The 16,734-nt window shown below is 49.1% G+C and overlaps 1 protein-coding gene across 3 annotated transcripts in view; it reads left to right on the forward strand.

The window, feature by feature from the left end:
• LOC149371920 (fatty acyl-CoA reductase 1-like) overlaps positions 1 to 16,734 on the forward strand; it is a 43,730-nt gene that overhangs the window by 21,825 nt on the left and 5,171 nt on the right. For all 3 annotated transcript variants that reach the window (XM_089566239.1, XM_089566241.1, XM_089566240.1), the window contains 5 exons: positions 965 to 1,071; positions 2,243 to 2,420; positions 6,283 to 6,327; positions 8,477 to 8,595; positions 9,385 to 9,624. In XM_089566239.1, the coding sequence (XP_089422365.1) occupies positions 965 to 1,071; positions 2,243 to 2,420; positions 6,283 to 6,327; positions 8,477 to 8,595; positions 9,385 to 9,624 (689 nt within the window). The remainder of the gene's footprint in view (positions 1 to 964; positions 1,072 to 2,242; positions 2,421 to 6,282; positions 6,328 to 8,476; positions 8,596 to 9,384; positions 9,625 to 16,734) is intronic.

Here is a 16,734-nt window from a genome sequence, read left to right on the forward strand (position 1 = left end):
TACATAACCCAAATCGTAGCTTAATTGTTTGATCGGCAGTCCTAGGGGTCCAACCACAGACGGGCAGTAGTATTTGTGACTTTTCCCTAGCAATGTAAATAAAACTGCGCAGTTCAGCTGATAGGAGGAATCTCCATTCAAGAGCAATGATTCTGATAGGAGGAATCCTATCAGAATGTCGCTGAAGCGAGCAAAAAAAAAAAAAAATAGAGGGAAGGCGCGAGCATTCGATTTCCTCGGCGGAAAACCATCTCTGTGTGAAATTTTTGCGAACTTCTCATTAGAATGAAGAACGCGCCCTGTTCATAAAAATTTCGCAAAGCGGCGAGTTTTCCACAGCCACACCAGCACCAATCGCGCTGAATTTACGGCTTAAGAATACGCCGCCTATAATTAGCTGGAATTTTAGGTGGCGTACTCCGAACGCACGGACTATTGCGGTTAGCGATATTTTCCTCCATGCATCACAGCGACATTTGAACCCAGAGGCACACCGGGCTCGCTTTTCCGGGACCTTTTCTGTCGGCCTGACTATTCGGGACAGCGGCCCCCTCAATTGACATGAAGTAGGGCACGCGAATTTTGACCCTTGTTTCCTTGTTTTTCTGTGCTAACCAGAAAGCTTAAAGAGACCCCCCCTTCTCTATGACGTGCTTGGTTATTCTTCACGAAGGGATGGCAGACGACGTCGTAGGTGCACTGCGAAATCAGGAAACTGCTTTTAAAACTTTTGCTTTCATGTATTCCTACGGGCGCTAAACCTTCTTTTCACCCCAAGTCGACTCAGCTGGCGACAGCAGTACTACTGCAGCTTGCTTACGTCACAGATGGTCTATAGGAGGTGTGCACGAAAGTCACAGTGGTCTCTATTTTGTGACACTGAGAAAAGACGTAAATGTCGTGCCTACCCGATGTTGAGGTGCACGCTTCGAAATGATTCGCTAGCGTGCTCTGCTGCGCGCAGGCCTTTGTACACGTGTCGACGGCGTACTGCAACTGCGACAAGGAGGAGGTAGCAGAGGTCATCTACCCGCCGCCTTTTGATCCGCAGAACGTCATCGATGCCGTCAGGTGAGCTCACGCGTATACTTTTACCTCGTTTATTTCTTTTCTTTTTAACGAAGAGAGGGGGGAGGGGGGGGGGGGGGCAGGGGAATCATGAAAGAGGCGGAGCTCTCTCTAAGACTTAAAATAAAGATATAACTAATAGCAAAATTTGTTCAGAAGGGGATTCTCCGATCGCGAATGTAAGGCTCGTCAGACAGTATGCCTTTTACCTCTCTGCTGCGATGTAGTGTAGCAATAAACTTTAAAGCATAAACCTTAAGTGTGAGTGCTGCTGAAGAACCTTTTCAAACGCAGGGAGATGTTGGTCATATGTGAAATCCTTGAACGTTCGGGTTCAAGGATGCACCGGGTATGGACAAGTGACACTGCGAAGGCAGCAGTCCACAAGATATCGCGCGCTGTCTCGGAGCAAAATCACAACAAACAATGCGCATTAACTCAAACGAGGTCAGATGAGATTGGATGTTGAGATTACGCACCTGTCATTTGGCATAATGCATTTTTTTTAGGTTGAAGACGACCGCTGTGATGCCTTGTTGGAACACCACCAAGGTGTACCTACACGTTGCGGTGCCTTGTTGCGGCAAAGTCATGTCCCGGCTGTTCTTTAATCAGCTTGAGACAAACAGTGGCGTCAAATCAGTAACCTCTTCGGGCTTTTATCATTACCAGTAATTTGGAATAGCGCATAGCCAGTGCTTTTAAGCTTAGCGACCTATCACGTTCTGTGCTGCAACCAATCGGTTATTCTTTCTTTGTCACGTAACGGAAGACGCCAGCGCGCAATTTTTGAATGTTCAAAGCCATGCGCCGCCTGACGGCAGCCAAGGAAACTAGAAGCACCTGTCTCGAATTACTGGTAATGACCAGGTCGCGGCAGCAGCAAATTCTAAGGTATTTTTACCACGAGGTCCTCTTATTCTAAGTACGAAAAAAAGATTAATGTATTCATATGTCTCGAGCACGAACAGAGCGGAACCGTGACAAATTAAGTGATTTTAAATAGATTTGCCTGGGAAGGGAATTCAAGAAATGTAGGCCCTCGATATACCTAAATAATAGTGGAATGAATGCCTTGTCCTTGTCGTCAAGATATCAGGATGGCGACAAAAACGCGTGGTTCGCTGCCGCATGATCTGAAGGGTGTCCCGGACACGTGCCGTGTGTTACGCAGTTGGATGGACGACGCACTGGTGGAGGCCATCACACCCAAGCTGCTGGGAAGCCGTCCCAACATGTACACATTCACCAAGGCCCTCGCCGAGAGCCTGCTGGCCGAAGAGAAGGGCTCGATACCGGTGGCAATCGTCAGACCTTCCATCGTCACGGCCGCTTGGCAGGAGCCCATACCGGTGAGGGGTGCCAAAGCTGCTGTTCTGTGAATATGGTGCAATCTGGACAGGTTAAAGAATGCAGGATAGGGCGTCTATTAAGTTTGTCGCATACCATGTTCTTTCTCGTATACCGATCGCTTGTTTGCAATCAGATATCGCACGATAATGCATATGGAGTTCAACTTCGCATAGTTATACATCTGACATCGGTACGTGAAGGCGACCTGTGGCTCGGGGGAAATGAAAAAAACATTTAAATCGGTCTACCTGGTACTCATATGAAGACGGTTATGTCCGTGAAGTGAAATGATTTCGGCATTTGCAAACAAATACGAGATCCTACGAAAACAGATAGATAGCTGAGAGCGATGTCCATCAGCTCACTGTATAAGCCGACCGCATTTGTTCTTTTTAAGCTGTACACCCAAACAACGCTAGATTTTCGCCCAGTGTAGCTGACGCCAAGAAAACATGGGGCACAACGACATATTCTAACTACAACAGGTTATTGGTGCTACAAAAAAGAATGTTAAGAATGTGCGAAAACTTCCATGGAAACATCAGAAACTTACCCACACAACCACTTTTCACAAAATATTCTATGCTCCGGGCCGACCAGGTGTACTATTTCAAGTTACTTCTATGGATTCATAAATACAAACTCTATCCGACTTCCTCAGGTAATTCATCTCGCTATTCAATCCGAAACCCTACACTTAGACTACCAGCTATAAGAACAAACTATGGACGACAAACATTAAACTTTCAAACAATTAAGATGTTGAACAGAACCGATTTCAATGTAGATTTCTACAAAAGATTTCCTGTATTCAAAAAAGAGTGTAAAAATGTTTTGGTTTCAAGCGGTTTTTCCTTTGCTTTGTAAATACATTATGTGTTTTTGTATGCGTATTATCAACTAGAAAGAAGGAAGTCAGATAGAAAAAAAATATTTTGTGCTTTCTCTGTTCCAAAGTTCATTATTTTAGCCTTGCTACTACCCTGTTTTTATGCATTTATTTACATTTCATTATCAGATGTGCAAATGTTTTGTTTGATTCACAAGTGCAGTGCCGCTTGCCGAAATGTATTAATATTTTTTTTTTGTGCTGAATTTGTATTGGGGGGCCGAGGCCCCGTCAGGCGTTGTTACGCCTTTAGCTTCGGCCCCCCCTTAGACACGTTCTAAGAAACAAATAAAGAAAAAAAAAACACCGGTGCGTAATGAATTAGTATGGGACAGCCAGGTATCGACACACCATGCGGTATGGGAAAAAAAGCCGTCGAGGTTTTTGTACGATTTGTTTTCCTACACGCGAAGCGCCCAATGGCTGATTGATTATTTAGTGCTTCTATTGTCTGCAACGGAGAATAAACGTATATACAGGACCCACTATCATCATCAGCAGCAGCAGGGCTACGTCCGCTGCAGAAAAAAGGCCTCTTCTTTTTTCTCCAATCACTTCCGTCCTGTCGCAGCTCCGATCCCCGAATCTCCGCAGATTTCATTTTACTATGAGGCACTGCCGTCTCTGTTTACTCTTCCCTTTCCTCGGCACCGATTCATTCTTCCACCCTAAGGCACCACCGGTTGCTTCCTTTTCACCGCGGTACGTCCACACTCAAACGGATCAGGCCTTGCAATGCATTATCGGCTTTGACAGCTGTTAGTACAGCTCCCGAGATCTTGGTCGCGTAGGTTGGCGTTCTGCACTACAAAGAGGAGGAAAGAGCGGGGAAGGGAAGGCGCGTCGAAGAGCTGCGAGCATAAAACCTGCGCCGACGGCAAATCGCCATGCGCCGAACTTGACGGCTCCCCCCACTCCCTGCCGCTCTTGGATGCTGCATAGGGCTCAGAAGGTCTATATAGTAAACAAGTCACAGCAACAAAGCCATAGTCGGATACACTTCAAGAACGAAGCGTCTTTTTCCCGTCAAAGGACCCCCTTCCAGCCAATGGCGTCGGCCGATTCTCATGAGCCTTGACAGTGCAGGCAGCGGCCGAAGATTGTCCCCTTCCTTCCATGGTAGGGGATAGTCCCCTCCCTGCATTGTCCCGCCGTTGCTTGCATATTGCCACGCTAGCAGGCTCATTAGAATCGGCCGACGGCATTCGCTGGAAGGGGGTCCTTTGACTTCGTTCCTGAGTTGTGCGCTGGAGCGGTGCGTGCTCGCCTGTTACGCGGGTTGCGAGCAAGCGTCTACTTCAGCTGCGCCTCTCGCACCGACGACGTGCGCGCGCTATGCGAGAGCCGACAAGTGGCGGGATGGTGTACATTGGTGGCTGTGCGCGGCTACTTAGTTCCCGCACCCACAGTTGCTCAGGCGGGATGATAAACCGTACTAGTCGGGCTAGACGAGGCTATAGACTCGTCGCCGGGCCTAGGAACGTTAAAGAATGTCGCGTGTCCGCCATAATGCTGCATGAAACCGTACGAGGCGTCAGCGCTACGGAAGAAAGTAGTTAGAGCTGTTACGTGTATTTCAAACTTCACTGCAGCACCACAGTCACAGCTCCCATTAAGAATGTACACACGCACGGACGAATGTTCGCTCACAACCAGTTCATTGCAAGAAGGCAAGCCGGTTCGCTTTGGAATCGGCTCGCTTCTCCGCGAACAAACAAACAAAAGGTAGTTTAATTGGGCTGTCTTTGGCAAACGCTCTTAAATGGTGAACAAAACCTAACCTACAGGGTCTGTTCTGAAAGTTGTAGGACTGGTTTTTTCCTGTGCGAACGGGCGGACGAGAGGCGGTCTGCGCGTGCAAAATCGTTGAAGGGGGATATTGAAAATGCTGGGGAAAATCTCCAGTTGGCTCTCGGCCGTTGAAGAGAGCAGGTCGCTTGTACTCTGAAGCCCTGTTGAAATGTATCGTAACGCAAAATGATGGAGCGTTTACCGGATCAGCGATACGCGATCAAATTTTCTGTAAATCTTAGTAAAACGGACAAAGAGACTCACGACATGATTGTGACGCTGACATGTAGATCAGGTATTTTTTGAGAGGCGCAAGATGCTCCGAGAAGGTCAGGAGAGAGTGGAAGACGACGACCGCTCCGGACGCCCTTCGAACAGCAAGACCAACGAAAATGTGTAGCCAGTGAAAAATTTACTGAAAAGTGATTGTAGGATGAGTATCAGAATGATTGCTGATGACTTGAGCATTTCTCAAACCCAAGTTTTCGAGATCGTGACAGACAACTTAGCCATGAAGAAAGTGTGCGTGAAGTTGGTGCCGGGAGTGTTGTCAGAGGAGCAAAAGGGCAACCGGAAAATGATCTGCCAGGATCTTCTTCATCCTGTGAATGAGGGCCCCTATTTTTTGCCCAGCACAAGGCGGCAACGCTGCCTCAGCCCCCCTACAGCCCCGACTTCGCCCTGCCAGACTTTTTTCTATTCCCGAAAATAAAATCGACGGTCAAGGGGAAACATCACGGATTGGTAGAGGCGGTTCAACAGGCCGAGACGAGGGAGCTAAACAGCATTCCGGTCCAGGCGTTCCTGGGGGCGTACGAAAACTGGAAAACTGATTAGAAGCAGCGTGTAGGTGCGGAAGGGTGCTACTTTGAAAAATTCTAATCGTTTTTACTACTCTCATGAATAAATTTTATTTAAAAAAAATGAGTCCTACTACTTTCAGAATAGACCCTGTATGTGCCAAATTAAAGGTGTGCTAAAAATTCGTTCTTCTAGCAAGCACATATAAACAGGCATTTGTCTGGTTGCAAGGTATTTAGCTCGGCTTAGATGAATTTGATATCTTCCACACATTTATTGAATATCTGCGAACTTAAGAAGGTCATACTTACATTTAGTTGCGAACACGAGATGCAAGATTTCGTTCTTTTTTTTTTTTTTTGCCTTTGTGTCTTCCGCAGGGTTGGATTGACAACATCAATGGACCCACGGGCCTGCTTGTGGCTGTGAGTATCCTTCTTTGTCTCTATTTATAAACCGCATATTATGCACACCGTTAAATGCGGTTGTTGTAACCAATGGCGTTTATATATGAAGCTGGAGAAGCTATATATCTCTTGTGTTTTTCACTGAGTGCCACGTGTCACTTTTAAGGGCTTAATTTCCCGCCAAAAATTTAGCAACAGTAAAGATATGTTTTATTTTGTTCGCGGTGTTCATTGGGGGATTGAGCGATAAGTTAAAAAATGAAACTGAGAGAAAAGCACAGTGTATTTTTTCGCACTACAGCTATACAGAAATACCAATGAAACACTATCGTGTGTTGCACTGAGCAAGCTAAAACCACATCAACAAGGGAATGCGGTCTAGTTGACACACTGTTGAAATAAAGCAGCACAAAACACTAGACCGAAGAGATAAGATTAACGCAAAAGCGGATATCGTATGAAATTAATTTTCAAAGATAGGCTTTCGCACAGTTCCGCAGTGGTTACCACAAAGGGACAACAGAAGCAGCGAAAACGTTCCTCCCCTGGTAAGCATGCCTTAGTGAAAACGGCGTACCCAAGTGACTGTCATGCTGTTGAGTCGAGTGTATTGTCTTTGAAATAATAGGGTACATAGTCATCCTATTCGAGTAGCCCTGTTTAATACTATTTCTTTAACGATGGACTAAACTTTTGCTCGTCTTATACTGCTACTTGTGAATAAAATGACTCTATTATAAAGGTGAATATTTTGTTAAAGCCAGTGCCTATATACACCGTAAACTGCATCCGCAAGAAATGCTTGTGCATGTCACACCTCGAAGTTCTTTGTACTGCTGTCCTCGATACTTTGTTATCCAAGACTGCAGCCTTCAACTAGCGGAAAAAACTAGCAGAAAAAACATCGCTGTGGTTTAGTTTATTGGTGTTTAACGTCCCAAAGCGACTCAGACTATGAGGGACGCCGTAGTGAAGGGCTCCGGAAATTTCGACCACCTGGGGTTCTTTAACGTGCACTGACATCGCACAGTACACGGGCCTCGAATTTCTCCTCCAAAGAAATTCAACCGCCGCGGCCGGGATCGAACCCGCGTCTTTCGGGACAGCAGCCGAGCACCATAACCACTGAGCCACCGCGGCGGCTAGAAAGAAATATTGTAAGAATAATGGCCATAAGAAAAATGGCCCGCCGCTGAGAGTACCCTTTTCTTCCTTTTCCCCCCTATTTTCACTCTCTTCCTTCCGTCAGCTGCAGTAGCATTCCAGGTTAACAACCAGGCACGCCTCTCCTGTGTTCCTTAAAATCTCTGTCTCTCTCTCTGAGCGTTCTACGCTGCAAAGCAGCTCCAATGGGCGCTGTAGTCGAGGGCTTCAGGATATTTTAATACCGTTTGCTTTGGGCCTAATTGGCTAATGGGCTAGTTGGGAGCCATGGGACAGCACAACGAAGTTGACGAGGGGAGCGCTCGTACTGTCTGCTTCTTCGTGCTGTCACGTGTGTTGCGTAAAAAAAATAATCCATCTTGTGCTTAGTATAATTTGGACAGACTCGGCCTGCGGATGTGATCCCCTAGAGATCGTTTTTTTTTGCTCTGTTTCAAACTTCGAAGTCTTTTTCTGTACGGAACACTATCATAACAAGCCCTTCAAGCTACTCACGGCCTCTGTCATATTACACAGGCCAACGTGTTTGTTTCCGTACTGTGCAATGCGACTCGTTTCGCACTGCCAGCGTTTTAAATCTTTACCGCCTTCGCTTCTACAGAGATGAGCAGTTGTAGGGGTACTAGAAGAGCGTCACATCCTCCAGCAGATCCTGTGGCTTCTGTATTTTTGACAAAACCCGTACATTGCCAGCAGTTTTGTGCATTAAGGATTCCCCTGCAGGCTGGGTTACTCCTGGAGGAGGTGGTTGGGGGAGTAGGTTGGGACGGTCCTATTTGAACCATGTATTTCTTGGGCTCTACCCCCCCCCCCCCCCCATCCCGATTTATATCTGCCCCTGTAACTAACCGCTGCTATTTCTCGACAATATTTTGAGATCTTCCACACAGTTCCCCAGTGGTCGACGCAGTGGCTTCAACGTCGCGACATAAATTCCGAAACATGCACAGTCCCTGGCAAATGGCTTGCACAAACCCCCTTTTTTTCCCTCTTTCTCTTCAAGTCTGGCAAAGGGCTGCTCCGGTCCATGGTGGCGGACACGGAGAAGGCGGCCGACTTCGTGCCCGTTGACGTGGTCATAAACACCATGATCATAGTCGCCTGGCACACCGCCATGTACAGGTGTGTGCCGCTCGTCTTTATCACTCAAGTGCAGCAAACTTTCTACTCAGGGAATTTATATTTAGAATGCCCCATGTACCGTGTGGCAAAAGTTGAAAAAAAAAATGACATATTCCGAGGGAATTAACTTCTAGTGGGGTTGTGCCCTCGCATCAAGGAATGCAGTTGAAATTCTGTAGGCTGGTTATGCCTGTGGATAAATTATTGTTAAAAATCAGCCGTATTGTTCGGCTCATGCTTGTGCATGTGTTCCTTTTCTTAAAACGTGTCCAACAATCTTGGACAAAAATTTGGAATATTGGAAAAGTGTATGGTACTAGTTTAGAAATATTGAAGGTAATGGTCCATTCTTCCGATATTTATCAAAACCTTTCTTTTATAGTCTTTCCATCGCTGGAATCGAGCAGTTAAGACTGCCATATAAAACCAATGGGGAACGCTTCTGACTATCGCAAAATCGTTAATAACCGAAAAAAATGCAAGCCTGCCGACGGGAGCTCTGAGGATATATTGATTGTTTTAAGGCAGTATTACGTAATACGAAAAAATGGCCCTCATAAACTTTTTCCCGTTCAAAAGTACTTTTCTCCAGAATTGCTGGGTATGAATGCGTTACGCGAAAGTACTGATCGCTTGTGGTGCTCTTTCTAGTGGTCAACAAAACAAGCCACTCAACACTCAATATTCAGTTACAACTGCTACCCTTCAGCAAAAAAATTCCATAACTGCTGCCGCTCCAGGTTAAAGACGTAACAAGCGCTTGACAGTATTTCACCCGACGACCCACAGGCCGGACAAAGTGGCTGTGTACCACGTCGCCTCGGGAACCCTTCGCAAGCTGACGTGGGGCGACATCGAGACGATCGCGTACCCTCTGCTGCTGTGGCACCCGATGCCCCACGCTGTGCGCCACCCGGGCGGCAGCTTCAAGAAGAGCCGCTACCTGAACGCCCTGTCCATGTTCTTCGAGCACCGGTGCCCTGCCGTGTTCTTCGACGCCTACCTCTGGCTGTCCGGCCGGAAGCCAAAGTGAGCGCATATTATAGTGGTGTGCGCTGAACGTGCAGATCTCTTAAAACTCGTTATCTGCATCGGGAGTCACCGTTTGGTCGCGTCCCGCATGCGAGCTTTGCGGAAACGAATGCGAAGTTACGCGATGAAGACGAGGGACAACTTCAAAAGCCCGCTAAAAGCCATGCAAGGTCGCTATCGCCATCTGTTGGTGACTCAGAGAAGCTGGTTTCGCTAATGGCTCACAGGTGACCTGCTGGTGGCTCATGCCGTACCAGTTCTGTATACTTTGCAAAAAATAAGTAACCGATTAACATCCCATTACTCCATCAATAAGTACATTACTCCGATTAGATTTAATCCATTTGAAATGCAACTGATTGCAGTGGACAATTGCAGAAGAGCAATCGATTAATATTGCGTTATTTTCGATTCAGCTTTTATTGCCATAACACTAATTTTCTCTGACTGCAATGAACTGCTGGAGCTTGCTTGACATTTCGTTACACGTTGTTAATTTTCAAGCGGAGTTGTGTTTCGGAGTTGTCGTCGCTAATTTTCTCACATTTCCACGTGAAGTGATCAGCACCCGCACTGTGCACTCTTTCAGTGTATGCGCTGCAGGGCGGGCAAACAGGCGGGCGGGCGGGCTGGAAGGAAGGCAGCGGCTAAATACGGGGAATGCCCACTATAAATGCTGTCACACTAAAAAAAAAAAAAATAACAGCGAAAACGTGTTCTAGTAGTCTGAAACAAAGAGTGCGCATTCCAGAAATATTCATCTATATAGTAGCCGTAGCGTTGATTTCGCGGTGCAGTTTTGTATAATTCTTTCCTTGTAAGTATCCTTTTTTTTTCTCTTTCCTTGTAAGTATCCTCTATTTTTCTTTTTTACTCCGCCAACAATGGAGTATTCCCCAAAGCCCTTCTACCAAGTGTTTCACGGAAGACTAAGTAATTTTCAAAAATAGGCTTTTCCGGGTAAAAAATATGGCTGCGGACGCCGGAAAACCGGTGAATTGCCTTAGTAGTAAGGTGGTTAACTAATTTTTGATAATTAACTTTTTAAATGTCACAGCTGGGCAACTGGTTGCGAATAGAGAATTGTCGCCGGTCGTTAGTAATAGCCATATCAGTTTTTAGAATTTCGAAACGTGATTACCCTCGGCGCTGTGGCTCGACAAAATTTGGCTACATTGTGCCAAAATGCATGCGCTTTCGAAAAGCATGCAGGCAAAACAACCTTTCCAGTGCACGTAACTAGTCAATTTTGTCGAGCCACAGAGCCAAGCGTAATAGCGTTTTCTAAATTCTGGAACAAGGCTGAACAGCGCAAGCTACAGGGACCAGAAAGTAGACGAGACGCACACAGCGATGACTTACAGCTGAAGGTTTATATTTTCAGACACTTCGGTAAATATTGTTACGTTGCCCGAAAGGCTAGTCACAAGCAAGGGCGACCGGAGCGCAAAGCGAACAACACAGGAGGCACCGAACAATAGCGCGCGCACACCAGTCAGGCACTTCCTTCTCATCGTCTTCTGTGAATATCCGTTGCATGGCCCCCCGTCCGGAAAAACACCGTCACGGTGTACTGGATGACGTCGAGCGGCAGGGCGAGAGGTAGGGTTTCAGGCGAGAGACGTGGACGATATCACGTTGAAGGTGGCGGGAGGAAGCGGGCTGGAAGGCTGGAGCGATCTCGTAAGTGACAGCAGTTACCTGGCGCAGGACACGGTACGGGCCAACATAACGGGACAGAAGTTTTTCGGAGAGGCCGACGCGGCGAGATGGGGACCAAAGCAAGACGAGGGAGCCAGGAGAGAAAGAGACTGTGCGGTGACGGCGGTTGTAGAACTCCTGCTGGGAGGCCTGCGAGGCGAGAAGTCGGGAGCGTGCAAGTTGACGGGCGTAGTCAGCACGGGCAATGGCGTCTTGGGCGTATTCAGAGGACGGAGCAGCAGGAGTAGGCAGCAGCGTGTCCAAAGGCAATTGGGGCTCGCGGCCGTATAAAAGGTAAAAAGGGGAGTAACCGGCTGTATCATGGCGGGAGGAGTTGTATGCGAAGGTAACATACGGGAGAGCGAGGTCCCAGTCGCGGTGGTCGGGGGAAACGTACATAGCGAGCATATCGGTCAGAGTGCGGTTGAGACGCTCAGTAAGTCCGTTTGTCTGCGGGTGATAGGCGGTGGTGAGCTTGTGCTTAGTAGAGCAGGATTGAAGAATGTCGTAGACAACCTTGGACAGAAAGCAGCGGCCGCGGTCGGTAAGAAGCTGGCGGGGAGCACCATGGTGCAATATCAGGTCGTATAGCAAAAAGTCCGCAACATCTGTAGCTGTACTGGTTGGCAGTGCCCGCGTGATCGCATAACGGGTGGCGTAGTCCGTGGCAACTGCAACCCATCTGTTGCCGGAGGTGGACTCTGGAAACGGACCCAGAAGATCCAAGCCGACGCGATGAAAAGGTTCTGGGGGCACATCAATAGGTTGAAGTGTGCCAGCTGGGAGAGTAGCAGGGCGTTTCCGGCGCTGACACTCATCGCAGGCTGCAACATAGCGGCGTACGGAGCGGTACAGGCCGGGCCAAAAGAAGCGACGTCGCGCACGGTCGTATGTACGCGATACACCCAAGTGGCCAGCAGTGGGGAGATCATGGAGTTCATGAAGGATAGCAGGACGAAGGTGCTTGGGGACAACGAGTAGAAGGTTGGGGCCATCCGGATTGAGGCTGCGGCGATACAAGATTCCGTCAGAGAGCACAAAGCGCCGCATCGAGGGATCAGACGGGGTGGAATTGAGGCGGTCGATAATTGATCTCAAATCGTCATCGCGGCGCTGTTCTTCGCCCATGTTGGCAAGGACAGAGATAGAAAACAGGTCGGCTTCGGTGGCAGTGCCAAACAAGTCACACTGTCCAATGGGGTAACGTGAGAGGCAGTCGGCATCTTGGTGTAACCTGCCAGACTTGTAAGTCACGGTGTAATCATACTCTTGCAGACGCAATGCCCATCTCCCAAGCCGCCCTGTAGGGTCCTTCAGAGAGGAGAGCCAGCATAGCGCATGGTGGTCGGTTTTAACCGTAAAAGGGCGGCCGTATAAATAAGGACGGAATTTGCCAACTGCCCAGACAAGGGCTAAGCACTCACGTTCTGTTATGGAGTAATTGCGCTCGGGCGCAGAAAGAAGGCGGCTGGCGTAGGCGATGACACGGTCCTGACCGGATTGTCGCTGAGAGAGCACAGCGCCGATGCCGTAGCCACTGGCGTCAGTACGGACTTCGGTGGGGGCCGCAACATCAAAGTGCGCCAAAACTGGTGTGGTGGTCAGCTTGGCGATCAAAGTGGAGAAGGCTCGTTCTTGGTCAGGTCCCCAGACGAAGGTGGCGTCTTTCTTCAATAGGTCGGTAAGGGGACGGGCGAGGTCGGCGAAGCCCTGAATGAATCGACGGAAGTACGAGCAGAGCCCCAAGAAGCTTCGGACGTCGTGGCAAGATCGGGGAAGGGGAAAGTCTTTCACGGCCCGGATCTTATCGGGATCAGGGTGAACCCCCTGGAAATGAACGATATGGCCCAAAATAGTGATCTGACGTCTCGCGAAACGGCACTTCGAGGAGTTAAGCTGTAGGCCGGCACGACGAAAGAGGGAAAGAATCTGGGAAAGGTCTTCTAGGTGGGATGAAAATGTAGGCGAAAATACAACGACGTCGTCCAGATAACACAGACAAGTGGTCCACTTAAATCCCTGCAAAAGGGCGTCCATCATGCGCTCAAATGTGGCTGGCGCGTTGCATAGGCCAAAAGGCATTACTTTGAACTGATATAGCCCATCAGGGGTCACAAAAGCGGTTTTCTCACGGTCCTTCTCATCGACGGCAATTTGCCAGTAGCCGGAACGAAGATCTATGGAGGAGAAGAATTTGGCTTCGTGTAGGCAGTCAAGGGCGTCGTCAATACGCGGCAGGGGGTAGACGTCTTTTTTAGTGATCTTATTGAGATGTCGATAATCTATGCAAAACCGCCATGAGCCGTCCTTTTTCTTCACTAGTACCACTGGAGAGGCCCAGGGACTGTGGGATGGTTCGATTATGTTCTTGGAAAGCATTTTTGAGACCTCGTTGTTTATGACCTTGCGCTCGGCGTGGGAGACACGGTAGGGCCTGCGGCGAATGTGAGGGGCATCGCCGGTGTCAATGCGGTGCGTCACAGCGAGAGTTTGGCCCAGTGAGGTGTTGTAGACGTCAAAAATGTCGGAGAACGACTGGAGAAGGTCACGAAGCTGAGAAGTTTGGGCGGGGCGGAGATCGGTGGGCATCATGGTCGTGAATGCGTCCGAGGACAGCGGAGTGGACCGCGGTGGGTCTGGTGGGTCGCGATTAGGAGAGGCATCTAATGGAGCCACATGGCACTGGGCGAGTGGGGACAATGTAGCGACGCACATGCCGGCTGGAAGCAGCTGTGAGGAGAAGCCGAAGTTCAAGAAAGGTAGAGACAGGTTGTTGGCTGTGACGGTGGTGATGGTATGGGGCAGGACAACACTGCGGGTCAGTGCGAGGTCAAGGACTGGCGCAACGATGTAGTCACCATCGGGAACAGGGCGAGAAGGTGTGAGGGAAACGAAAGATAAGGCTTGAGGGGGCAGGTGGGCATAGTCGGGGCAGGTCAACCGGAGCGACGAGTCGATGGGGTCAGGATCGAGTTGGGGAAGCTCAAGGTGAAGGACACCCTGCGAGCAGTCAATGAGGGCAGAATGATCCGACAAAAAGTCTAAACCGAGAATGAGGTCATGGGCGCATGTGGTAAGGACGGTGAACTGAACCGGCGTACTGTGGTCACCGATTGTCAGGCGAGCGGTGCACAGTCCCTCGACAGCAGGCATAGCACCATCCGCGACGCGCACACAGGACGTTGCAGGCGTAAGGACTTTGCGTAGGCGACGGCGGAGGGCAGCACTCATCACGGAAATATGGGCACCGGTGTCAATAAGGGCTTGCACAGGAACACCGTCAACTGTAACGTCTAGCAGATTGGGTCGAGTCGTCAGTAGAGGGTTTGAGGTCCGGGTCGTTGATGCAGCGTCACCTCCGGGAGCTGCATCACTTAGTTTTCCCGATGAGAGGGGCGGTAGGACGCAGCAGTCGAAACACGAGGCGACTGCGGTGAGCGTGAGCGGCGGGCCAGCGGCGAAGGCGAACGGGAGGACTGTCGTGGAGGTTGGTCGGCGGCCTCAGACGTCTCGGATGGGCGGCGGGGTGAAAAGCGGCGTGTGTAGTTTGGACGGTAGTAGGAGGTGTCTCGCGGGGGTGACGACCAGGGGCTGCGGCAGTGGCGGGCAATGTGGCCGACCCGAGAGCATTGAAAACAGATTGGGCGGTCGTCTGGCGTGCGCCACTCATTCGGATCGCGGTAACGCCGTGGTGAATAATAGGTGGGACGGAAAGGGACTGGAGGTGGTGGCTGTGGGGACGAGTTTCCGATTGCGCACAAAGCCGGAGGGAGGTTGAGATGGGCGAGTTCTTGCCGCACGACAGCCTGAATAAGCGACACGGAAGGCAGTGTGTCATTAGGTGTGGTCGATGATGTTACCACAGGGGCTAGGGCTTCGAGTTCACGGCGAACAATTCTTGTCACAGTGTCGGTGACAGGAGGAGACTCTGAGGGCACTTGAGTTTGAAGTCGTTGGTCCTGGCAAGAAGATGTAGCGGCCGTGTTTGGAAGTCGGGAAAACTGCTGAGAAATGCGACGGCTTTTGACTTGTTCGAAGCGACGGCACTCCTTGATAATGCTGTCAACAGTTGTGCAGTCTTTGCAAACGAGCAGATGAAAGGCATCGTCAGCAATGCCTTTCAGCACGTGGCCCACCTTGTCGGACTCGCTCATGGTGGCATCGACTTTGTGGCAAAGTGCCAATACGTCCTGTATATAGGCCACGTAACTTTCCGTCGACGACTGCGCACGAGAAGCAAGCTGTTTTTTCGCAGTGATCTGCCTATCGTCAGGTCTTCCGAAGAGTGCTCGCAATTTCTCTTTGAATATATCCCAACTGGTAAGTTCTTCTTCGTTGGTTTCAAACCACACCCTCGCCGTTCCATTCAGATAGAAAATTACGTTAGCAAGCATTAACGTTTGATCCCACCGGTTATATGCGCTTACTATTTCGTAAAGGCTTAACCAGTCGTCGACATTGGTGCCGTCGTTTCCCGAAAATGTACCGGGGTCACGGGACGAAGCCATGACCACGAAAGGAGCAGCAGAAGTTGTCGGCGACTCGCTGGGTGGGGCCATGATGGTAGTAGCACCGGTTTGACGACCGCTTCGGAGCTCCGTGGTACTGGGAACGATACCCGGCACGCTCCACCAAAGATGTTACGTTGCCCGAAAGGCTAGTCACAAGCAAGGGCGACCGGAGCGCAGACCGAACAACACAGGAGGCACCGAACAATAGCGCGCGCACACCAGTCAGGCACTTCCTTCTCATCGTCTTCTGTGAATATCCGTTGCAATATAAAGCAGCATCAAGAAAATAAGAGCAACCGAGTCTGAAAACAGTCATCGCCACCATGCTGCTGTATATTTACCGAAGGGTCTGAAAAAATAAACCTTCAGTTGTAAGTCAGCGCTGTGTGTGTCTCGTCTACTTTCTGGTCCCTGTGCAGCTTGCGCTGTTCTGCCTTGTGATGAACCAACTAGCCCGCGATGTGTTATTTAAATTCTAGGAACTGATATGGCTATTACTAACGAGCGGTTACAAATCTCTAATTGCAACTAGGCGTCTAACTCTAATAGTTAAGAAATCAATAATCAAAAATTAGTTAACCAGCTTGTTACATAAGACGATTCACCGCTTTTCTGATGTCCGCCAACACTGGAAATACTGCGCTGAAAGAGCCATATTTTTACCTCAGCATTAATTAGTCTTCCCTAAGACACCTGATATATTCATGTAAAACTGTGGACAAAAAAAAATACAAACTCGAAAGCATGAGGTATTTGATAACATGCACAGCGAGCACTGGCGCTACGCTTCCGAACTTTCAACTTTGAGCTAGGGAGTCAACATAAGGAAGCAACGTTAAATTAAACATGCTAAGCTATGTCAATCTCTTTGTGTAGTCCTTTTATTTCCGAGCGA

Source organism: Amblyomma mixtum, chromosome 1, assembly GCF_055824585.1.
Source record: "Amblyomma mixtum isolate Tamu chromosome 1, ASM5582458v1, whole genome shotgun sequence".
Taxonomy (NCBI): domain Eukaryota; kingdom Metazoa; phylum Arthropoda; class Arachnida; order Ixodida; family Ixodidae; genus Amblyomma; species Amblyomma mixtum.